The following is a 24,609-nucleotide window of genomic DNA, read 5'->3' on the forward strand; positions in this document are numbered from 1 at the left end:
ATTAGCACTGACTGCAAAGCCGAAGTTTGGTTGACCCAGCTGTTGCTTCTCACCTGTGTATCCTGTTTTGAATTTTGCTGGTTCTGTAATGCACACACTTACACAAAAGCAGCTGTTCTCCAGTGAGCCCAGCAAGGTCCGTCAGCGCCTCCTGTGTGCCCAGGTTTGTGGCCTTGGAGGGCCACCTGGAAGATGACCCTGCTCAGCGACCTCTTCCTCCCAGCAGAGGGAGCCACTTACCTGAGTGGGCAGGTAGTTAATGGCGGTTCCCAGAGCTGGCTGTGCCCTCAGGGAGGTCACAGTCTGCATGTGAACCTGGGCAGACAGCCAGGCTCTGCACAGGAGCGCCGCCATCCCAGCTCATGCATCCTCAGTGCCCAGTGAGTTGAGGTCACCGTTTTGGATGCCCCTCTCCCAATAGGGAGGTTTCACCAGAAACCCAGCGTCACCATGTCAGGTAGCTCTGCGATCTGCAGATGCCAGACCTGGAGAAGGCAGCCAGCTCTCTGTGAAGCTGGTTAATTACATGTGAAGCTGCCAGCAGGACAACTGTTCTTTTCCCATGGATCATTAATAAACCATTCTGGCCTGCGTAGGTGGCGCGGGGGAAGTCTCCGACAATTCTGTCACCTTCCCTGGCTTTGTCGGGCAGTTCTTCCTCCTCTTCAGTCCACAGCATTAAAGATAGCCAAGTGTGAGGAAACAGGGAAAAGAAGCATCTATTTCCATCTAATTCACGTGTTACTCTCCTCAGTTGGAAAGTGGCCCCCTGCTTTCAGATCTGCTTGGTGGCCAGAGTGCAGAGGGTTCAAGGCTGGCCATGGGTGGGAAGTACTAGTAGCTCAGCTCCTAATATTTGCAGCAAACTCCAGACCAGGCCTGATTCGGCAACAAGGCAACTAGTGCGGCAGATGGCAAATAGTCCCGCTCCACTGGGGCCCAATCGCACCATCTTCTTCCTTCAGCCAAGGCATCTCACTCCTGCTCGGCCTGAGTACAGAAAGCACTTCTGGTTTTTCAGAAACTTCTTTTTTAGGCAAAGACGGAGGAACGCAAAGCCAATGTAATACGGAAAACTCACTCTAGTTAGACACATTTCCCAGTCAGATAACCGAAAATAGAGCTTTTCCTTTGCTGACTAGAAGATTTTAGAACAGAAATCTACATTTCTCCATAGAGCATTGAGTACAAAAAAAAAAAAAAACCTGATTATAAATAGAAATGAGCGTGACCCATTCAGTTTCTAAGGACTTGAGTATACAGCTTCATAATACCGAATTAGAGCATTTTATCGCCATTAGGGCTCTAGAGGTTATATATTCCAATCAAGCTGAGGCATGAAGAAGTTCATTACTGGGGCACATTCACACGGCAAACTCATGGAAGAGCTAGCATTCCGGTCTCCACATTCCCCTTGTACTGATCTTACCTTTAACCCCCCACAGTGCCCTCGAGACCACAGCCACCGCCAGCTAATCATTCCAGTAATAACTGGATAATATGACAGTGGCATCTAAAAGGGAGTAAGTATCTGTGTTGGAGGCAGACAGAAGAGTTAAACGAGTGAATTCTCTTAACTGCATTGTCTTCGTGAGAAAAGGACAGGAGGCTAAGGCATTCTGTATGGGAGACTCTTCCTGGACCAGCGGGGCAAAGATGACCACGCACAGGCTGAGAAGGCGTGCCAGAGCGGGGAGAGTGCAGGTGTCTGATAGACCTGGAATCTTCTTTTTTTTCCCCATACAAAAATTTATGTATACATTGTTATGTGACCCTAATTGCTCTCCCCATACTGTGACAGCACACTCTTCCTTTCCACCCCTGATTCCCCATGTCCATTCAGCCAGCTCCTAACCCTCTCTGCCTTCCCATCTCACCTCCACAGACCTGGAATTTTCCATGGTTTTTCCTGATAGGAGGTACTAGAAAAGCTGCTGCTGTCTTTTTCATGCAGCAGCTAAGCTTCAGAAGAGTCCAACAGAAGCAACTGAACTGTTAAAAGTTATATGAGGCCCCCTCTGCTTTTTTTTTGGTGAGAGGGGCAGTCACATTGTTTTGTTTTTATACTGAGAGATTGAAGGGAGGTCAAATTTCCCACCTGAGGCTGCCCTCAGACGCCCTGGGCAGGATTCCCACGCTCTGCTCTGGACCCTTCCTGCCCCCAGCATCCTGTGCTCTCAGACAAGCCTCCCTTCTCACCAGAGCCTGGACCAAAAGGCATGCCATGTCGTCAGAGTCTGGGCCCCACTGTTCAGTCTCCCCTGCCCTGTAACCAAGGCTGGTTACCCATCTTGTTAGCAGTGACGTCTTTTGATCTTTTTTAAGGGGTTGTCAAGTGGGGGAGGAACAAATCACATCTTCCGGCAATTTAATTTTATTAACTCTGATTTCCTACCCACCCCCCTTCCCAAAGCACAGCTAAGTGGAGCTAAACATACACACCAGGGCTATATTTAGCCCTAATGGTGTGGTAGAGTAGGGAAAGCACAAACATAGAGGTTTATCTGCTACCTAGTAAACAAGGAGGTGTCAGGGCTGGAGAATTCAATAGTAATAATAAGCATTTATATGGTACAATGACAGCTTTGATACAGGGCATAATTTTCTGGGGATTGCTATTAACTATGCTTCTGCCTGTGAGCGGCCCCCTGGTGAGGGGCTTGGAACACCACGCAGAGTTAAGCTATATTAAACATCAATTAAAACAGCATAAAATAGAAACTGAATAAAATATGTAAAGGTCAGAGTGACTGTGAACTGGCAGAGAAGGCCCTGGGAAAAGAAGGGTAGGGCCTGGCAAAGCCTAGTGCCCTATGGATTCGTTTTCTCATTCTTATTTCTTTGAGACCCCAGGTTTAGTGCGTTTGCTGGAGAGCAAATAATAGTACCCTCTAGCTTCCCCAAGTTCAGTTCTTCCTCAAAGGGGTCTCAGAAATTACTCATTGTAGGCCAGCAAGAGAGGTGAGAGAAGCAACCAGAGTCTACCGGTGCTGTCCAATAGAACTTTCTGCAGTGCTGGGAATGTTCTTTGTCTGCGCTGTCTTAATACAGTAGCCAGTAGCCACATATGGATATTGAGCTCTTGAAATGTGGTTAGTGCGACTAAGGAACAGAATTGTTAATACAATTTAATTAATTTAAATTTAAATGGCCACATATGGCTAGTGGCCACCATATTGGACAACACAGGACTCTAGACAGTCCCTTGCCCACATAAAGCACTTAGAAAATGTTAGGTTTGCATTGCAGTCTTCTTCCTGAACAAATATGCACCTTCCCCCCATACCTCTGAGTGTTTTCTCCCAGTACCTTTTCTTTGACCCATACCCCACATGCTCTTAAGTTTCCACATTCTTTCATGAGAGTCACATATAATGCCAAGAAATAAGAAAGGGGATCAGTGTCTAATCAAACCAGACAGACTTGACCTTGCTCTTTCCCCCTTTTCTCCTGATAGCCCTAGTCAAGCTAACACCAGGTGTCTCCCACTCTTCTGGGCAGAAAGGAAGGGAATAGCTTTGGATCTCGGACTAAAGATCTGCGGAGTTGTCACTGTTCCCACTGAGCATCTGATTCAGTTGCTGAGTCTGACCTGCAGAGTTGCAGAATTCCCAGGTCATCCAGGGAACACTCACCTGACATTCTTCTGTCCCTTTGGCACCTGAACTGAAACTAGCTTTTTCCATAGCTTTTGAACACTTGTTGAGTACTTAGAATGAATCCATTCATTGGGATGACATAGTGTGTGGAACAAATCACTACACTTGTCATCAGAAGTCCCATATGTAAGTCCCGGCGCCTCCATTTCCAAACTCCGTGACCTTGACAAAATCATTTAACCTCCCTGAGGCTTCATTTTCAGTAAAAATGAGTGTGTTAGGCTAACTGACCTTCAGGTACTGAGAGAACTTAGCAGCCAGATCCAAAGGCAGAGGGCCTGATTGCCCTTACATCCTGGACCTTCACTCAGCTTCCCCTTCAGATGGTAAGCCTACACTTAAAGCAGAGACCACCAAGAGGCTTTGCCTCTTCTAGTTACCACTAAGCCATACCTGCAAGTTGCTGGCCAGCACCACAGACACACCCTGAGCCAGACTGGATGGCATGGCCACCTCTGGTTATTACTATGTTCATGCGAACCTCAGAGAAGTCACCAACAGTCCCTGATTACTACTGGTCATCTTTGAAGATGGCGTTTTGGTCTGTTCCAGAACAAGGCAGAGGCTTCTCAGCTTGAGCAGTGGGTCTATAAAGCAGAGGGGTCTGGGAGTTACTGATGTGTGCAGCTCTCCATTGCTGGCTCAGTGGTTGTTTGCCAGCCCCCCTCCACCCAGCAGTCACTAGTCACTGCTCCAGGGATTGTCCCCAGCCACCCCAGAGCCCCTGCAGAGCTGCCAACATTGCATAGCTCACAAAGGGCCCTGTAACATCTCTAACTGAGGAGCTGGTGAGCGGACGCCGTTGGTAGAGGTATTTTTAGCTGCAGTGTTGCAGCCTCATCTTTTTGCAGGATGTTTTGTTTATTTTAATAAAATAAATAGGTAAATAAATAGGTAAAATTGAAGGCTGTGGTCCCTACACCCCAGTGCCAACACCCAAGAAGTTTTGGCACATCCCTTCACCACAGACCTATATAATTAATCCTCTCTAAGACCAGGTGCTGAGGCTGAGGCTCAGAGTTTGCCAGAACATTTGGCCTGAGAGACAGTGTGTACAGAAGCAAGAAGGGCTAGAAGTACAGGCGAGATAATGTGACCGGCCTGGTATGGAGGTGTCGAGGGCCCTTGCGGGCAGCCTGGGCAACAGGGAACCACCTCCCTCCAGGCCTCTCGGCCGGCCCCTCAGGACCTGGTGGACGAAGTGAGTGGGCCGGACCCGAGGGTAGGGCAGCCTTGCCAAAGACAACGTCCAGCTCTGTGGCTTGCTGCCTTCTCCATGCTCTCCTTTTCCTTCATCCTGTTCTGTGACTTGTCACCTTTTCCTTGGCTTTTTCATTGTGTGCCACATGATCAAGGGCTAGTGGACATCCACGCTCTAGACCCCATGGCAAGATCCGGGATTGACTGGGACGGTCACTCTCAGCCCTGGCTGCACATCAGAATCACCTGGGGTGGGGGGCTAGCGCGAAGGCGTGGGAGGAGGCAGCTTAGAAAAGAGTAAAACCTGAGCCTCACTCAAGATGCTGGCTTTGCTGAGCACCAGGTTTTAAGTTCCCTGGGTATATTAGATGACACAAGGAATAATCGTTAATTTCGTTAGGTGTGACAATGGCATTGTGGTTATGTAAGAAATGATCATATTTTTTAGAAGTGGATACTGAAGTATGTAAGGGTGAAATGACATCATGTCTAGGATATGCTTTAAAATACCTCAGCAAAGGAAAAAAGGGGCAGGTGAAGCAAATATGACAGTCTTGGTCATTGTTGAATCTGGATGATGGGTATATGGGACATCATTACTGTTCTGTTTTCAGTGTTTGGAAGTTTCTCTATTAAAAACCTTTTAATAATAAATATTTTTTTAATTGTACACACTCGCCAGGTGATTCTAATATACAGCCAAGGCTGAGAACCAGTGGTTTAGGGGGTAAATTTGGATCCCCACACCCTAAAAAAATCAGCTTTGACTTTGAACTCTGTATAACCCAAGACTGATCTTTCAGGATAAGTTCCCACAAGTAATCTGGACTCGAACCTCTTGGGTAGGTGGGGGACAGGAGAGGCACAAAGAACAAACTAAGCCTGTGTCTGGAATCAAATTCAGGAGTAGTCAGCTAGCCAGCCTTCTCTTCCACTAGCCCAGAAAGCTGTTGTGCCTGGGAGTTCTCCTGCCCGGCATGCACATGCACCTCGCCAAGGCCCTTCTCTTGCCACCCCCCACACTTATACCAGGGAAGTAGTAGACAGCTGCAGTGGGACCTAGGAGAGCCCTGATATCCTCAAGAAGGTTCGACACTACCACATAGGATTTTCCTAAATCCGAGGGCTGAAACTTGTCCCTCCCTCCCCTTCCCAGGAGTCCACTTGCTCTCAGCTCCTTGTGCGCGTGTGCACATGCATGCGTGTGAGTGTGTGTGTGCGCCCTCGGGGTCTATTCCAACTCCCAAGCAGTGTTTTGCTTTGGCTGTTCAGCAAGTGAGGAGAACAGCAGCTTGCTGCAGTCAAACTAAATGGAGCTCTTAGAGCTTGGGCTGGAAGCTTCCATGCCACATTTACACACCATAGCCTTGCTTAGGACCCTGGCTTCGCCCTCTTCATCAGGGGCAGGCTGCTGGTTCTTTCTTCAGGGGCTTTGTGATTTATTACTCTTCACAATAACTGAACGTTGAATGACTCTTTATGTTGCTGAAGGAAGCTAAAGGAGAGGGAGGACTACAGACACCCAAGGTCACTTGACCAGCCCAGAGTTTTGCTACTAGCAGTGTTTACTGAGAGCTTCCCACTCCCTCGGGGAGCCCTGAGACTGTTCTGTCAGCAAGTGCCAGCATATGGAGGTACAGGAGTCACCAGGCACCTCTGTCGGCGGGCCTGCAGCTTCTCAGTCTTCCCCACAGGCTCCGAGTCAGTCCTGGGGTTGCACTGTCCAGTGCCTGCATCCAGAACGCCAACCGGGAGTTCCTTCCCCAGCCAAGTCAAAGAGCAGCAGCCTCAGAGGCACAGGAACTCCTCTACACTTCACGGAACTGTTTGGGTGGGAGGAGGCAGACGCTTTCTGTGACCCTGCCTTGCTTCCTGCCGCGTGCTCCCCCAGTACACATCTGTGCTGCTGCCGCGTGTAGGCCATCCACTGCCATCCTTTCCTCGTGTGCCAAGCTCAAGGGCAACTCCAGGTTCGCTAGCACCCGGCACATGCCAGTCACTGTCCCGGTTCTAAATAAGCATATGAGTGAATAAGAGAGCCAGAGAGGGGCCACTGGAGGGCGTGCCACTAAGCAAGAGTCACAGCCTCACATTTGAAAGATTGGTTTCTCACTCCTGTGGGCTTAGGAACCTAAACTGAGATAAGATCCAGAGCCCTGTCAAAGTTTGCTTGTAAAGCGGCCGATGACTAGTTAGGGGAGGTCTCTGGTTGGTAATGGTGAGAGAGAAAACTGGTATTTGGCTCTCTTCCTACTTTCCTTTGGAATGCAGGGTAGTCTCTCTGTGCCTCAGTTTCTCCATTTGATGCCCAGGGGCCTCGGAGCAATCTGCCCGCTCTCCTTCCTAGCCTGGGGCTTTGAGAGGGGGCTGTGGTTATGGGAGGCTTTCTTCTGCACACACTGAGGACCAGCCACTGTTTCCCAGAGCAGCCAGGCAGTGAAACCTGGCCGGCAATCCTGAACCAAATGAAACCTCTGGGCAATAGCTCAGCTTCCACAAAACTGAGTACAAGAGGCGCTTCTGAAGTTGGAGACAGGACTGTCCCCCCATCAGGAACCAGTCTGACCACTGCTGAGTCCCCTCCCTCCCTCCCTCTAGACTCCAGAGTCTAGAGCAGAAGTTCTCATCCTTAATGTGCCCTAGAATCACCGGGATGCTTTTTTTAAAACATTGAAGTCCAGTCCGCACCCCTAGAGACTCCCACGTACTTGATCTGGTGTAAACAGTGGTATTTTTTCACAGCTCTCTTGGTGCTGGTACTGTACCCTGGGGCCAAGAACCAGCCTGAGTCTTCACTAGAAGAGCTGTGGTAGCACCTGTCCCCCCGACACCCACTGCACGCCCCTCCCAGAGGCTGGGGGAGCGGGCCGGCTCTGCCTATTCTGGGCACCCTTGTGCTACTCTCCTCAGCCAGCTGGGCTGATGGTGCAGCCCCACACTCCCAACACGCACGCACGCACGCACACACACACCCTCCTGCTTCTTAACCTTGGGCAGGTGAGTGGAAGGAAGATAAAGATCTCTAGACAGAAGTTCAATTTTGTTTTAGGGGCATTAGTGAGGGAGAACAATCCAAAGCTCTCTCTAATTTGTTACCAAAGATGAAGCTTTTTTAGAAATTCTAGCTTAAGGAATGTGAGGCCCCTGCAGCCCACCAGCTCCCCAGCATCACATCCCACCCATGGGGTGCAGAGAGCTGCCTCAGCAGGAAGAGGCCAGGCTAGACACCAGTTGAAATCCGAGACAGCATCCTCTCCTCCCTCCATATCTTGTCAGATATTTCAAGCTTTAAGTCCTTATTCGGGCTCTGCCTACTTGGCTGGCTGTTCTTGCACTTGAGCGGCTTGTTTGCCTGGACAGGTCTAAGCTGTCTGAGCCATCAGCAGCTGCACCTCCTCCCTCGCGCCTTCTGTCTGAGCCAACCCTGATTCACAGTAGTGCAGATGGCCCCAGCCTTATCCAGCGACGTCTGCCACTCCCATCCCCTCTCCTGCCCTGCTTTCCCAAGATGCAAGGCTGGGCCAGGCCTCCTGCAGACCAACCTGGGGCTGAGGTGATGGCTCTGGCGTATTAACCTTTTAGCCTAAGTGACAAGACAAAAACACTTTCCTGGACCAAAGAGGACAGGGCACAGCAAGGTTTAACTTCATATCGTGCAGAAAACACTTTGCGGTCTGCATCAGCACTATGTTTGTAACTGGCCTTAGTACCACCTGCCCACTCTGCTTCCTAAGTAATTACTGAGAGACAGCCAGAGGAGAGAGCAGGTGCCAGCATCACCTGCTTGCCTCCTTTTCCTGCCCTTTCCTCTTTCTAATGCAGACTTTGGCTACTGCTCAAAGCCCTGCTCCTCAGTTTCTCGGCTAGCGTTGAGGTGCTGAAAGGTGGTGCCCTATAACAGCACTGCAGTCCATCAGTTTCCCTTCACCTTGTCCCTCCAAGAGAAATGGAGTGAATGATAGCAAGTATGAGAGGGGTTGTGGGTGAAAGATATGCTGCTGCAGGCAGGCACAGGAATTAGGATGTTCCATTCAGCAGGCCCTGCCTGAGAGACCCACAGCCATGCCCTGGCGACAGCATGCAGAAGGGAAGGCGTCCAGTGGCAGCGTACAGACTACCACTCACCTGGTAGGACCGTGGGGGCATACGTCTACATGCATTGCTCATTTGGGTCCTCTGCCAACCTAAGGGGCCCAGCAGCTGCTGGAATACCATTGGTGCCACAATACCAGCATTGAAATCATTCTCCCTGATGCTGAGTTAGCTGTTACACACATGATTTCAAGGCTGATTCTCCACTGAACAAAGTCGTCTCAATCCTAGGCTACTTAAACAGCAGGGAACTTAAGTACCAAAAGCTAACCCTTTTTGTAGGGGACTATCCCAAAACCAAGGAGCCCTGGTGGTGTGATAGTTAAAGCGCTCAGCTGCTAACCAAAAGGTCAGCAGTTCAAATCCACCAGCCACTCCACAGGAGATGTGGCAGTCTGCTTCCATAAAGGTTTACAGAAACACTATGGGGCAATTCTACTCTGTCTTTTAGGTCACTATGAGTCAGAATCGACTCGATGGCATTGCCATAGAGTCAATTCCAACTCAAGAGGGACCCTATATCAGGATCAAGATATATTATCCTCTCTATATACAGCTTAGGATTTTTGTCTCAGGATTAGGATATTTCTAATCTTTGATAAAATACCCTTATTGGCACCCAAGGACCAATACCATACCAACTAAAGAAGACAGAGGCTGCCTGAAGAGGTATCTGCTTCTGCCCCTAGAATTGGAAACCAGTCACTTGGTGAGTTCCCATGTCCTAATAGACATGGCACCATGTGGATGGAATGGGATTGGGGGACTTGTTCCGCTCCAGATGTCATGGTTACCTGCAGCCTAGGGGTGGGGCCTGCTTTCTTCCATCTGATGTAGTAGGTAAGTAAGGAAGAAGGATTCTTTACCAGAGTGTAGCACCCAGGAACATTTTTAGAGTTTTAGAGCTTGCCAAAGTGATCATTTCATGGTCTTCCTGGCTGCCCTGCGGCCTTCTCTCTAGCGTTATCTGTCTGTTTTCTCTTCTTGCTACAGTTGCTGCCTAACCTCTTAATCACAGGCAACAGAGTTTCTTGGCTCCATTCTCTTCTCCTTATTTCTGATCAAATTTTAGTGATCTGCCTACTCTTGGCTTTTGAGCCACAAATTCTAGCCATTTGGAAGTGACCCTCAGGTACAGTCTTAAGTTCTCGAGGTGGCTCCCAAGGACCTGAATTGACTACGTTTATCTTAACCCTTAAAGCAGCCACCAAAGATTTATAGCCAAAAACAGCCAGCAAGAACAGGTGGCAGAGACACCAGCTCCCACCTCTGGTTATGCAGAAGAATGGCCTGGAGCTGTTCAGTGCAGTGTCAGGAGGACAGCAGAGCTCCAGGAGCCGGTGCTGCCTCCCCCTCCCCCATCCTGCCCAGCCCCTCGGAAGGCATGGGAATGGGGGTGTGGTATCTGCTGTGGTCCTCTGCCCTCTCTATTCCCTGTGGCATTGCCTTCAGCCTGCCTACACAGGGACCTACTTGAGGCTGCCACAGCCACCAGGGCTGCCTGTGCTCACTGCTAACGTCATCCCGGTGTCTGCCTGGTGCTGAGGTGCTCCACATACGGGGGGCTGCCTGAGTACAACTGCTAATCACCCAGGAAGATGGCTTTTGATGTCCCAGACAGACCTGCCTCCCAGACTACATGTGTTGCACTCAAGTTTTAGACACGTGGAGACGGCTCAGTCATCTCTGGGGACAAGTAGGGAAAAGACCCCTAGCAGAGTCTTGCCGCATCTCAACTTCCACCATGCAGCCCTCGTGTATCCCGTTCCCCATGCCACACCTGACCCCTCCCCAGACCAGTTCACACAGCAGAGGACAGCCCTGTATTACGGCTCCTGCAGCAGCACTACTCAGGACCAGATCTCTACCCTTGTGGCATTTTGTAAACTGGTGCACTGAGGCCTGAGCTTCTAGGAGGGAAGTGAAATGCCCTAGTGGGGCATTTGGTTTGGCCCAGCCAGCATTTGCTTGGGTTGTTGCTTTCCACATGTACAGGGGCTCTGGTTGCCACTAAACTTCCTTGCCTCTGCTGGATGGTCAGGTCCTAGATCCATGTGGTATTCGTGCTGGGAGAGGGCAAGGCGGCTTCGCCTCTTCACTCTGGTTACCTGAAAACAGGTCTCTATCCAGCATTTCGCGCTCCACTGGGGAACTGCTGAGGTCGCACTCTACAGGATCGCCAGGGAGACCCGTCCATCCCCTGCCAAGCTACGGGTGCTGTCTGAGTCACTCTCTGCAGCTTTGTTTCTTCCCCCTCAGCATGCCACAGGGCACCACCTTACAGGAAAGTGCTGGGTGTCAGCAAGAGAGGCATTTGAAGAGAAAGGAATTGATGTTAGAAGGGGGAGTGCCACTCAGTCATCTGTTAAGTAGAAAGGAAAAGGTCATCGGAACCGTAGGGGCCTGGGTTGTGTTATTGTTGACTCTGACTTGCTGCGGCACAGGGTCCGGCTCACTGGGCCAGCACTGGGCACCGCCAGCCCCATCCAGCTGCTGACCGCCAAGCACAAAGAAACTCCTGCTCTGTGTACACAGATGAGTTTGCATGTCAGCATGAGCCCATTTTTAGCCCTTGCCCAGGCAGGGCAGACCACGACACAGTAATTTAATTAGATGTGCCTCCCTCCCTGGCCCACATATTTGAAGAGGTTTGGGGGGAATGAATCTGGCTGAGGAACATTACCCTGCCGCTCTGGCACCACCCCAGAGCCGAGCCACAGTGCCATAAAGGGTCTTGCCATCCCGAGTAGGGCCCAGGGCATCTGTCTGCACTGCAGGCTGTGGCTGGGCTGCCTGCTGGCACATCTGGCAGGGCAGCCTCTGGAAGCAGCCCATCTCCATCTCACGGACGCCACCAAGGGTAAAATGAGGGGACACCCCACCCCCTACTCAAAGACCTGCTGGCAGCAGCCCCAGCAATAACTATAGTCACACTGTGAGCTTTGCCCCCACAGTGCAGTGTAATAGAAGGGAGGGGCAGAATGAGAGAAATACCCACCCTTCAGACCGCAGCCTCAGTACTAGCCAGAACCCCCATTTCCAGGTTAGCTCACAACCCTGTGCTTCCGCCCTGGGAATGAGCACTATTTAGGAACCTCACAGTGACTCCCCAGCCCTTGCTTCCAGTGAACTTATTACCATGTTCCTACCTCAGAGGCACATCCATTTTTGCCGCTTACACCTGGGCTTAACACATTACCACTCTATACCCCAAGACCTCCCCGTGCCTTCCAGCCAGCCAGCTTCTCCAGTTCACCAGGAGGTGCTTGGACGTTCCCTTTCTCCTGTCTCCTCCCCTTGTCCAGAGTGTCTGCCCTTCCATCTTATTGCTCACCTGCAACCTCTCTCAGCCCCCTATGTCCCAGGTCAGCAGGACCCTGCCTGCCAGAGAAGAGCGTTCTCTTCTGCTAGGGTTGTCTCCCCTCAAGAGCACATCCTCCTGCTGGCTGATCTCTCCTGCGTAGTGCCAGCAGCACCTCTGGGAGAAAGGGAGTTTCTCTGGCACAGTTCATCGCAGCCCCAGCAGAACACAGGCTGTTGCTTTGGAGTGGAAATCGTTAGAGTCAGGTCATTATTGGAGGGGACCAGTCTCCAGGGGAGCTAGTAGAAATTACCACTGCTGAATAGATGGAAACCCATTTGCGTGAAGCCCCCGCCCTCCTCTTCATTTCACTGCATTCGCCACCGCCCTCCTCTTCCCAGCTTTGAAGTTGAAAAGGGAGGTAACACCACCGGATCCAAGATGGCAAATTTCTGCTAAATTAACTTGGTAAAAAGAGATCCTTGGCTGAAAGAGGCTGTTCTCTTGGAATGTTTCTATTGGGACTTCGCTTGAAACTACCATGAAGGAGACAGATTCTAATTAAATGTGTGTGATAAAATTATAGCCAGGGCCACTCCATTTCCCAAGAGAGGATTTACTGAGATGAGAGGAATGGGAGACAATGTACTTAGCGCCTTTGACCCGTTTCAGAGCAGGCCCTTGAGACAGCCTGGGCTGCCGAAGCAGTCTGGGAGAGACCCCGGACAACACCAAGGAAAGCAGAGTGGGGGCGGAGGCTGGAGCCCGGCTTCTCCATGTCACCAGTGGTCTTCATTACCTTCCACGGACCTCTAACATGACAGCTTCTGCAAGCCCTCCCTGCACAGGGGTAGATGTTATTTACTTTACGCCTTTTCACTCTTAGAAGGGGAGGGCAGTGTAAGCAACAAACACTCACCTGCACTGGAAACACTTGTGGTTGAAGAGAAAGGAACATTGCCTGATTTCTCAGCTGTAGCTATTTGGATGCAATCATGAGTGGGCCTCATCTGCCTCAGAGTATTAAAGCACAGATAAATACTGGCTTGAAAGGCCTTGCCCTTCTCTTCCTCCCTTCCTGGCAGCAAATTTTAAGGGGCTGCAATGAATTGCAGACTCCAAGGGGCACTAATCACGTTGTCATTTCTGTAGATGGCACCCCCTGGAGTGGTAAGTGGCCCTGCTGGTGTTTGGGAGTAGTGCTGGGCTAGGAACCCAGAGACCAGAGTTCTGGTGTGAGCCTCACCAGCTGTGTGGTACTAGGCAAGGCACACCTCCCTGGACTTCCCTTTCTTCATAAAGGAATGGAGGGGATTCAACTAAATTATCTGAATTGGGAGTTCTCTTCACTGTCTCCACATCGTTGAAGTTAACCGTCGTCATCAAGTCGATTCCGACTCATAGCAACTCTGTAGGATAGAGTAGAACTTACCCCGTGGGGTTTCCAAGGAGCGGCTGGTGGATTCCAACTGCCGACCTTTTGGTTAGCAGCCATAGCTCTTAATCACTGCATCACCAGGGCTCCTCCCTGAAGTTAGAAGCCACAAATAAACCCTCACTCATTCTCTTCTGTGTTCATTACCGGTAAAAGGTCGGCCAGCCTTGATAACTCCCAGATGAGAAGGTGCCCTCAGCTGACACAATACCACTGGTCAAAGCAGATGTGGACTTTCCCATTAAAGTAGGGGAAGAGAGATCAAGGAAAGAGCAGGCACAATGGACTGAGACAAGAAGAGCACAGAAGAGGCCGGTTCCTTATTCTGGTTGTAGCCGTGCTTCCTCTGTGGCCCCAGAACCTTGTTTCTGACCCACATGCACAGAACACACCCAGCAGTCGCAATCACTGTCCTCACGAGAGAATGGAAATGCAATGCAAACACAATCTGAGATAGACTAGCCGTGTCTCTCCAAGGCCCCTCTCTCCATTTCTAACAGCAAAATAGACTAATAAAAGAGGCTTCCCTCTCCCTGGGGCCTTGAGCAGTCTCTTCCTTAGGCTTTTCTTTTCTTCCCTCCTTTCTTCCTCCAGACTCCCCCCTCCCCAGCCTTAAAGAGATGAATTGGAAGAATATGCTGTCATGTCAGAAGGAAGCCACTGTCAATTCACATAGGCAGACGTTAATAGGATAAAGTATTAGCCGACTTCTTTAAGTCCAGAAATTAAGTCTTCTTGCAGTGGTAATAGATCATAACTTGTAACTACTGTGGCTGGCAGGCTGTTGGTATCTCAAGCCTCAGCTCCATTTCTAGGTCTGTGGTGGGCCTATTGTGAGGATGCTCCTAGCATTCCTACAAACACGTGCTGCATCAGGCAGGGACCTGCCTCCGTGATGTGCTGCCTGTAACTCAATTCAGTTCACCAAGAGGGGAACCTGAGTGGGAGAAGCTGTCTGAATGGTTTTAATGAACCTGGGTGAGTGGGTAGGTAAGGGAGAAAGCTAGGCCTTGAAGACTGGGAAGAAGTAGCCCGAGGCCAGGAAACCAAACTTTGCCCAAGGAACAGTTAGTGTGTGAAAGCTCTTCTCAGTCATCCTTGCTGACTCACTGAGCAGGTAGAATGACTTATCCAGTGACTAAATCAGCAGTAGCTCAGAGACACGGGGAAACCAGGGCTGAGACGAGACCTTAAAAGAACTGAAAGAGACTAAAGATTAAGGAGAGCCTTGGAGACGAAACAGCATGGCAACTGTTGGAAGGAAGAAAGAGCCATCATTCTTCTAGAATGAAAGGATCTTGTAGGATGTCCTAGGTTTTGTCATGGTAGAAGACTTTATTCAAATGGGGATTACGGGAGAGAAAACTTGGTATGAGATTTAATTGGAGAGTGCTTTTGATTAGTGGGAGTCTAAGAGGGTAGGATGTTAAAGAAACAGCCGGCTCTAGGACTGCTCGTTTGGTATGTAGTAATTGATCTAAACATTAGTACCTGGTTTAGTATTGTTCCTAGGCGCACAGAATGAATGGACCTGAAAGGCTAAATACTACTTTGATCTCATGGAGCCCTCACACCTGACATTAGAGTAGCCTCGAAGCTTAAGGCTTCCCTACTGTAGGTTCAAAAATCTTAATGGGATAAGCTAGGGAAGACAAGGCCACCCTCTCAAAACCTAACTTCCTTTGATAAGACAGCTTCTCCCGGGGATATCCCCCACAGACCTAGGTTTAATCTCTCTGACAGCCAGGGTCCGTGTGCACTGAACTCACGGTCACCATTATTTTTATGGGAAAACCTGATTTATATAACACCCTCCCCTGCAGTAATACTCTTTTCACGGGTAAACAGTGAGTGTCCCCCTCTCATCTCCCCCCATGACTGTGCCTAAGTAGAAATGAAGACACAGGTTCAGAGCAGACCCCTGAGTGAGCCTGGCAGGGTCGGGATTAGTTACAGCCCTGAGGGCTGGGTTGCTTCCCCAAGCAGTGGACAGCCTCCAGGATAGGGAGCAGGACTGTTGTGGGTAGGTGGTTTGGCCCATGTACTGATGGCACAGCTGGCATGTACCAGAGGATGAAACCTGTGATCATCCTAAAATCTAATTCAAGCCTCTCATCAGGAAATCAAAATGCATTCTTTCTTAGGCTTCTCTTGGGAAGTTATCTCCCTGCTTTTCTTTTCCTTTGTTCCACCATATATTTCACACCACCTGTCCTCCCCGATCCCGGGTCCAGCAATTCTCTTGCCTGCTAAGCAGAGGGATCTCTCTGGCTTCCCTCCTCAACTGCATTGCAGACCCTTAGCCTGTGTATCTGCCATATAGCTCCATTCTTCTTGCACTTGCTCAAATTATGGTGCTTTTTTCGTGCCCTTCTTTTCTCCAACCTCTCCAATACTGCTTGGAAGCTCCCAGCAACCCTCTCTGTGCTACCTTCTCCCTCCAGGTCCCCCCTGCCCACTGCTGCCCCTGATAAGGCTTCACAGTCGGGGAGGATTTCATCACTGACCTTCCAAATAATATTACTTAATTGCAACAGACAAAGGGCTAGGTGGAAAAGCCTCTAGGAAGCTTGCCTTCTTGGTAAAGAACCAAGACTTCCCAGGTAGCTGTGTCTTATCCCAGCCCTTGGCCTGTGCTCCAGTAGCAGCAGCAGCAGCACACTGACTTTCTTCTGGCTCGCCTCAAGGAAAGGTGTCTATTGCTGGACAAAGACAGTGCCTTGGGCCAGCTATAGAGCTGATCTAGGGATCAGAGTACACAACAGTGTTTTCCTGGGAAGGAAAGTACAACCGTTTCCTACCGTGCTTGGACTTAGAGATGGTGCTGTTCCTGACTTCTGGAGAACCATCCTCCTCCTCTGGAGTAGCTCAATAGGCATGTTCTCTTTGACATGGACGATGAGGTTCAACAACAGAGATGGTGATGGGGGGTGTACCCTTGTGTATATGGTCAAGTAATGAGAACTACCACCTATACAGCACTGATTGTATGCCAGGCACTGTTCTATGTGTGAAGATACATAGAGAGAGAGAGACTTTCGATTCTCCTGGCAATCTATGAAGGAGTGAGGTAGATACTAATATTATCTCTGTTTTACAGATGAAGCAACTGAGGTACCGAGAGGTTAAGTATTTGCCCTAAGTTAACACAGCTAATAAGCAATACAGCTAGGATTCCATCCAGGAGACTGGCTCCAGGTCTATACTTGCGAGCACTAGGCTACACTGCTTTGCAGATAACGTATGTTTCACTGATCTACTTCCTGAAGCCCTTATCCCTGCTCCAGGAAGTAATTTACTTCATTTTCATTTAAACCAAAGATGAAAATAACCTCAATCCACTGCTGAAACCATGCTTCCCCCTGCAGGGGAAAAGGGTGCTTTCTGAATGGATGGAGACCAAGAGAGGCACTTTGAGCCAAAAGCTGCCTTGCAGTTTAGCTGAGGCAGGATTAGAAATGGCGTGAACGGTGCCTGCAATAGCCAATGGCATGGAGTGCTGAGTGCCAGCAGAGGAGATAAAATCAGACATATGTTTGGATATAAATGTTCTCTCTCTCCCTCTCTTTTCTCTTTTCCAATTTTAAACCCCTGCTGCTTTGTTGCAGTAAAGTGTGGGAGCCTTAATTGTGGGCTCTGGACCCCTGAGGTAGAAGCCTGGGGTGAGAGGCCCATTAAGCCCTCTCCCAGTCTCTACCCATCATAACTGAAGGAAGCCAGGGTCTCGACTCGTGGCCATGAACTCTGTCCCGCTTCCCACCAACAACACAAACTGTCTTGCAGGGACTTAGCTACGTTGGCCCACACACCATGCCCCGAGCTGCTGGCCCCAATACATGCTAAACAGACAAGATAAAGCTGATATGTCAAGACCTTAGAAACTAGCCTGTCTGCCTCTGCCTTCATGACAGTAGGATGCAGTATCACACTGATGGGCCTGGTGCAGTGTTGGGAGTGGCAACCACAGCATGGCACTGAAAGAGGTGGGGTACACAGTGGAGCCAAATAAGCAGAAACCACCTCACTGTGGAGAACTTGCTCCAGTAGGTACTTTAAGACCCTGGTCAATCCTCTTCTCTGCAAAGCTTCCAAGGTTGGGGGAGGCCAGGCCACCTGTCCCACAGAACACCCTGCCTGATCTCCTTCCCCCTTCCCCCTGTAGCCAGCACCCTAGTTTCTGTCTGCCATTGGGCTTAAAAATCAGGAAGCTATTGTGTGCAATCTGAGAATCTAACCCTCAGTGAGCACAAGTGGCCCCTAACCAGCTGTGGGGCCCCTGTGGTCAGGCTTCGGGCAGTACTTGAAGGGCAGTCGAGCTGGTTCTGAAGGAGACTGAACAGCTCCAAGAGGAAGGAGACAAAGCACAGAAGGTATCTGTAGGAAGGTCCCATTTTAACTGCATATTGGCAAGGAAAGAAATATGTTCTGGAGAGCCAGTAAGAGCCTGACTGAGAACATATATTTGACTTGGGAGTCAAGAGCCCTAGATCTAAGTCCCACATCTTCCACTAACTAGCTGTGTGACCTTGGATACGTCTTTCAGTTTCTCTGGGGCTCATTTTCCCTGACCGTAAAATGTGAAGGGATTAGACTAAATGATTTTTCACAGCCTTTAAAAAATTCCAGAAGGAAAGTTCTCTAACTCCATATAATTAGCAGCAGAGTATTTCTCTTTAACATGTTGCTATAACTACCCCCCTAAAGAGCTAAAGCCTGTATTCCCTTCGCAGGTAACAAACCCTACAGCTTGGCCAGGCCCTAGGAATGAGTCACCCACAGCATTAAAGGCTGCACTTGGGTGTCCATGGAACTCCTCCCTGAAAAGCTGTCCCAGGTGCTTTCACAGGGGAGGATAAGCCCAATATTACAGCAAAGCAGACCTGCTTCAAAAGCTGAAACAGTGCTCCAGGTCAAAGAGGAGGCCCCATGGGGAAAGAAACTACCCTGCAGCTCTGAGGATTCTTATACCCACAAACCACATTCTCAGGCTCCCAGCTCCTCTGAGGTTCCTCCTGGAGAGCAGTTCTCCCTCCATCCCAAGGCCTCAATATGCTCAACCCCCAGGACAAATGGGTAGGAACCAGCCTTGTTCTTCGGACTCTTCGCCCTTGTTTTAGGCCCCTTTCTCTACCTCTCCCTACAGACCTTGTTCAGTACAGACCCGAATTATTCCAGAGCTGCTGCATAGTTTCCTGGTCACCCAGATCGTGATCAAAAAAGGAGGGGTGTTAGGAAATTGGCTCCCCATCCCGTTTCCAAAGCACCAGCTCCCTAGTTCCCACAACTGCCTCTGACTGCGTGTCCAGAAAGCTGTTCTGAAGAGCCTGAGTTAGTCTTGGGGCACTAGTAAAATGGGTAATTTCTAGGTTTTTCAACTGGTCCTAGACAAGTCCCACCTTTTACTCTGCTGCGGTTTTCTTTTTATTGGGGACAGGGTGGGAATTGAGAACAGAGAGGATGCAGATTTGGAGGCCAGAAACCTCAGCAGCAGTTTATACAAGTTTGTGTCCATGCATGCGAGCTGCCGTGAACAGTGATACCCAGAAATACATATCCCCCCGAGGATCAGGACTTGGCCCTTTCTTAGCCATTCTTTAACTGCTGCGAAGTGCTGCCTGCCTCTCTCCGTCATCAGTGCCAGCTCACACCCACTCAGCCCCGAGTCCCTGCATTAGTACAGATTTGAGCACTGAAGCAACGCAGGGTCCCAGTGCCTGGAACCTCCCTGGACATCATTACTCAGTAAGCATCAGGAGACAGACACCCACCACCACCAAGACAAAGTTGACTATTTAGCCCCCAGAGAACCAAAGCAACACTGCCTATGGGAAATTTAAGCCAAAGGACATTATTGCAGACCTCTCAAATCCAGGTCCCCCAGGGTCCTTGCGTAGAGCCGGTGCTGCCTGGCCAGCAGCTTCTGCTGAGGTGGCATTTAACTTCTGGCCAGTCCCCAGGAGCTGAGGCTGACCCATTTCCCCTGCTCTTCCAGGGCATAGGGAATGTGGTTATACCCCCCACAGCAAAGGCAGGGACTAACACACTCAGCTCATGCAAAGTGCACTAGAGTGGGAGTGCTTTTATTTAAGCTAAGGAAAGGGTGTTGACAGCTTTAGCATTTTCCCATAGTTTAAAAAAAAAAAAAATTAACATTTTCTTCTCCTCACACCTTACCTCTCCCCTCCCCTCCCCCTGCCTTTTTTTTTCCTTTAAATAGAAATGACTTGGTTGCTTATGAGAACCTATAGATTCAGGGTCTTATTCAATTTAACCCTTTGGGGACATTGAATTAAAAATCGAACAATATTTATTAAAATACAAAAATACACTTTTCTCACATTACAATCAGTGCTCTTTTGTTGGCATTCCCCCCCCCCAGCCCACCCCCTTTCAAAACTGAACCCTTTATTTCCTTTTAAAGCTAAAATAATAAATGAAAGAAGTTACATCATTAAATGGACCAGAACAACAGAGCTCTCTGCCTTCCCCACCGCGGCCCACCCTGTCTGTGCTCCCTCCTCCAGAGGCAGGCCTGGGAGAGGGAAGCCTTCCCCCCTACTGTGCCCTTTCTACAGGACTCCAGGCAGGACTCACGTGTGTGCACGTGTGCCACTCTGAACTGCGGATTTCACATCTTTTTTGTGAACCATCCTGGTTGGGAAAGGCTTCATTACTTTAAATGAGCCTGTGCCCTTTTTCTCTCTCCTTTTTCGCCTCTGCTCATGGTCTGCCCCCTCCCCATCCCCACAGCCAGTTGACATCAACTGGAATAATCCCTAATGAATCAGCATTTAGAATAGTCACCAAATCACAAGCATGAGAAAAGCTTCCACTCCCCCAAGCTCCCCACTCCCAGCCTCTCCTGCCTCACCACCCTAAAACAAACAAAAATCTGTTTAAAAAATCGTAAAATGCCATTTTTGTCTACAATCATTTGTCAGATACCTGGCACAACAGGTGGAAATGGCCCGGTGCTAACTGATGGCCTCCTGTGAATACATCCTCTGCTCCTGCCCTCCCTTGCCACCCTCCATGCTGCCGCACCCCCCTCAGGGGCTGCCCCGTCCTCTTGGGAAACCCTGACTACACACATGCCTTGCACAGAGGGGGTTAAGCCGAGCTGCAGGATCTGGTGCAGTGTGAAAGCATCTGACAGAGCTAAGCCAGCTCCTTCCCTCCCTGCTCCTTCCTGAAGCGCTGTCAGGCGAGGCACATGTGTGTCCCAGTGCACAAGCCTGAGACTTGGGCACATGGACAGACATACAGACTCAGCCCCTTTAAGGATTCGTTGGAATTGTGGTGGTTTTCCTGTCTAAAATACACTTACAGGTCTATCTTCCCCACGGTCTCTAAAGAAAAAAAGAATTATTGTCTCTCAACATTTTGGCACAATACAAATTCTTGGTGCTTTTTCTGTATTTTTTTTTAATAAGATAAATCTGCGAAGACGGCTCGGCTTAAGAAAGATGTCTGTAGAAACGGGTATTTCCTGTATCCTATGAAGCATCTTCTAAAAAAAATGACAGATTCCGTCTATTCCTCCTACCCCCTCAGCAGCCCTCACTCTACCTCTTTAGGGACGTATGTTGTTTGAGTTGATTTTGTCTTAGCAGTTTCAACCATATACCAGAAATCCCTCCTGGCAGCACAGCAGGTTGACTTGTGGCTTCTACCCCACAATGTTCCCAAGATCCCCTTCTCCCTCCCCCTTTAAATAGAACTTACAAGTTAGAAAATAGTTTTGTTTTGATTTTTTGTTTTTAAATTTTAATATAATCTTTTTCTTTTACCAGCCCATAGATTTAATATATAAGCATATACAAGAAAAAGTCTCTCCCCGCTCTGTACAAAAGTTGCTGTCTTTTTGTGTGTGTGTGTGTGTGCATTCTGTTGTATTTTGTAAGTGTTAGGGGGCAGGAGGAGTCATATTTGAGTTTCCTGTACCTTGTCCTTGGTATGGGTCTGAATTATATAAGGTTCAGAGATAGTGGTGACTGTGGGGTGCAGAGAGTTCCCCAGACTGTTTTCTGTCCAGTGGGCCCCATGTGCTGGTTTGTAGGTGTTGTAGTTAATATGGTCATGAATTGTGGGCAGCACTACTGCCCCCTCACCTGATACACCGGATGGAGCCGCTGTTGCTGCTGTGGATGCCGCCGCTGGGATATCTTCATCCACCTGGATAATCTCAACTGTCCGGGCAGCTGTGACGGTACTCCGCTGCTGGTGCCGCTTACGAAGTTTATAGAAGACAATCAACATGGCGGCAGCTAGCAGAGTCACTGCCACAAAGCAGCCAATGATGATCTTGGTGGTCTTCATGACCTCATCCAGGCTGGTCTGCATCTTGTCATTGGTGTCTGCTGTGGGTACCACCACCTGCTTGGGTACACGGGTGGTCTGAATGAGCACCGTGGTAGAGGTGGTATATGCCGGCTGATAACCAGTGGATGTGGTAGGAACAGGTTTGAACTTGCGTGTAGTGTCCTCAGGCGAGATCTCAGTGGTCTCCACTGTGACTGTGGTAAAGAAGCTGTAGTTGGAGGTGTTAAGCTCGGCTGTGCTCACATTGAGGTAGGCCGAGGCATTGGAGTTCCCTGCCACATTGGTCACCATGCATGTGTATACCCCAGTGTCTGAGAGCAGCACATGCGAAAAGTTCAAGGTGCCATCGTTGAGGACAGAGATCCGTGGGTGGCGGGAGGCGTGGCTGAGCACTGTCCCATTGGGCAGCAACCACTTCACAGAGGACATGGGGGGAGTCCGACACTTAAGTTCTGCCATCCGACCCTCAGAGATGTTGAGGTCCCGAGGTGCATCCATAATGAAGGGGGCAGAGCACTGGAAGGAGGCCTGGTCTACCTCCACCAGGTAGCGGCCTCGCATGTGCATGGGAGCATGACAGCGGCCACAGCAGGTGGAGTTGGTGGGTATGTATTCCCGAAGCCACCAGGCTAGCCACAGGATGTCACAATCACAGTTCCAAGGATTGTGGTGTAGGTGCAACTCCACCAGGTATCTCAATGGGGTGAAGAGGTCATGGGGCAAAGAGGAGAGGTTATTGTGGGCCAAGTTGAGTTCCACGAGCGAGGCCAGCCCATCAAAAGCATTCCGCTCGATCAGGCTGACCTGTGAGTTCATGACCCAGAGCTTCTTGAGAGAGCTTAGGCCATGGAAGGAGCCAGGCCTGATTTCAGGGAAGTGGTTCCCTGACATCTCCAGCTCCTCCAGCCCCACCAGGGGGGTGAGATTGGGCATATCTTTAATGTTGCACATGCCCAAGTTCAGGTACTTGAGGTTGAACAGTCCCTCAAAAGCCCCCTCAGAGATATATTCCAGTTTCTTTAGCTCCCCCAAGTCCAGGCGCATGAGGGAGGGCACCCGGTTGAAGGCATAAGAGGGGATGCTCTCGATGGGGTTGTTGCGGAGCCAGAGCTCTCGCAGCTTGGACAGGTACTCAAAGGCCCCGCTGGGGATGACTGTCAGCCAGTTGTCAAACAGCTCCAGGGTGTTGAGGCTGGCCAGGCCGTTGAAGGCCCCCACCTCGATCTGCCGGATGGAGTTCCTGCCCAGCTGCAGGACCTCCAGGTGGTGAAGGTGTCGAAAGGTGTCTGCCTGGATCATCTGGATATTGTTTTCCATGAGGTTGAGGTACCGGGTGTTGGAGGGAATGCCCTGAGGGACCTCGGAGAGGCCCCTACGGGTGCACACCACCTTGCTGAACTGGTTACTGCAAGAGCAGACGGAGGGGCAGTTCTGGGGCCCGGCCGAGGCGGCAGCAGCCATGGCTGCACACAGAATCCACACTTGCGCCGTGAGGTAGACGACGGGGAGCAGGACGGCATTCCAGGTGTGATGCACAGTTACCTGCCACAAGAGCTTCATGGTGTGGCACGTTCATAATTCACCATCGCCTGGGATTTTGGCTTGGAAAAGAGAACCAGCCCTACCCCGGCTTAAGTGAGCTAGGAGCTCCTCTTTCCATCTGGAGAAAGAGGTGGAGAGGGGGCGATTAGAGACGGGAACGATCGGCCAACAAACACCACGCCAAACTAAAGAGCGGCTCCTCACCGGCCAGTCCCTCACCCCCCAGCCATCCCTCCAAAAGCTAGGACTTTCTCGCACATTGCAACCCTCCCCACCCAATTCGCTGTCACCTACCTTGGAAGGAAGGAATTGGTGTGGTGTCCTTAAGCTTTCTCCACGGGAGCTGGGCACCACGTTCGCATTCTCACTTCTTAGTTTTAATTAACAAAAGGGGGGAAGTAGTGGGGGCAGGGAGGGCTGAGGGGAGGGGAGGGGAAGGGAGAAGGGAGGGGTGGGGGAGACAAAATGGCTTCTAGTCAATCCGGAGCCAGATCGGGCGAAGCCGCGGAGTTGAGGCGCACCCGGGAGAGCCAAGGCCCGGCGGGCTATGCAGGTGCATGCCCCCCCCTCCGCCCGGGGAGCGGCGCTACCAGCGCTTCCCTGTTTTGTCCTTGGACCCTGGCACCGGCTCGCGCCAGCCGAGGGGGGAGCCGCTTCATCGCCGAAGTGTGCCTCCGGCGCCCCCAGCCTGCGGCTCCGCGCCGCCGGAGGGAGTGACGGCCCGAGCTGCCCGGCCGCGGCCGCGCTCTCCGTTGTCGGCCGCTCGGGCTGGCACCGCGGATTGCAGTCGTCCGCGCGCGGGGCCGCGAGGGTTAAGAGGAGGTGTCCGGCTCGGCGCCCTCCCCAGACACACCCCCCCTTCCTCTCCTCTTACTGCGCGCAAGGGTTAAAAAGGGAAACTGGCGGAGTTTCCTGTTCGCGTTCCGGGCGCGGGGAGCAGCAGTCCGTGCGGCCCCGAGGGGAAGCGGCGGGAGGGCGCGCCGCACCCGGTCCGCGCTGGGAAGCGCGCGGCAGGGCGCGCCGTACCGCAGGCCCGTCAGGGAGTCCGGAGGCGGGCT

General features: G+C 50.6%; 2 protein-coding genes across 2 annotated transcripts in view; one reads left to right on the forward strand and one right to left on the reverse strand.

The window, feature by feature from the left end:
* The window catches only part of SND1 (staphylococcal nuclease and tudor domain containing 1), a 503,780-nt gene that overhangs the window by 418,443 nt on the left and 60,728 nt on the right, over positions 1-24,609 (forward strand). The window lies entirely within an intron of this gene.
* Positions 19,977-23,951, reverse strand: LRRC4 (leucine rich repeat containing 4). Its single transcript, XM_004382628.1, has 2 exons — positions 23,846-23,951; positions 19,977-23,669 (listed from the first exon to the last, which is right to left on the reverse strand). The coding sequence occupies exon 2, from the start codon at positions 23,567-23,569 to the stop codon at positions 21,611-21,613; it is 1,959 nt and encodes a 652-aa protein (XP_004382685.1). The 5' UTR covers positions 23,570-23,669; positions 23,846-23,951; the 3' UTR covers positions 19,977-21,610.

The sequence above is a fragment of the Trichechus manatus genome, unplaced genomic scaffold (genome assembly GCF_000243295.1).
Source record: "Trichechus manatus latirostris isolate Lorelei unplaced genomic scaffold, TriManLat1.0 scaffold00097, whole genome shotgun sequence".
Lineage (NCBI taxonomy): Eukaryota > Metazoa > Chordata > Mammalia > Sirenia > Trichechidae > Trichechus > Trichechus manatus.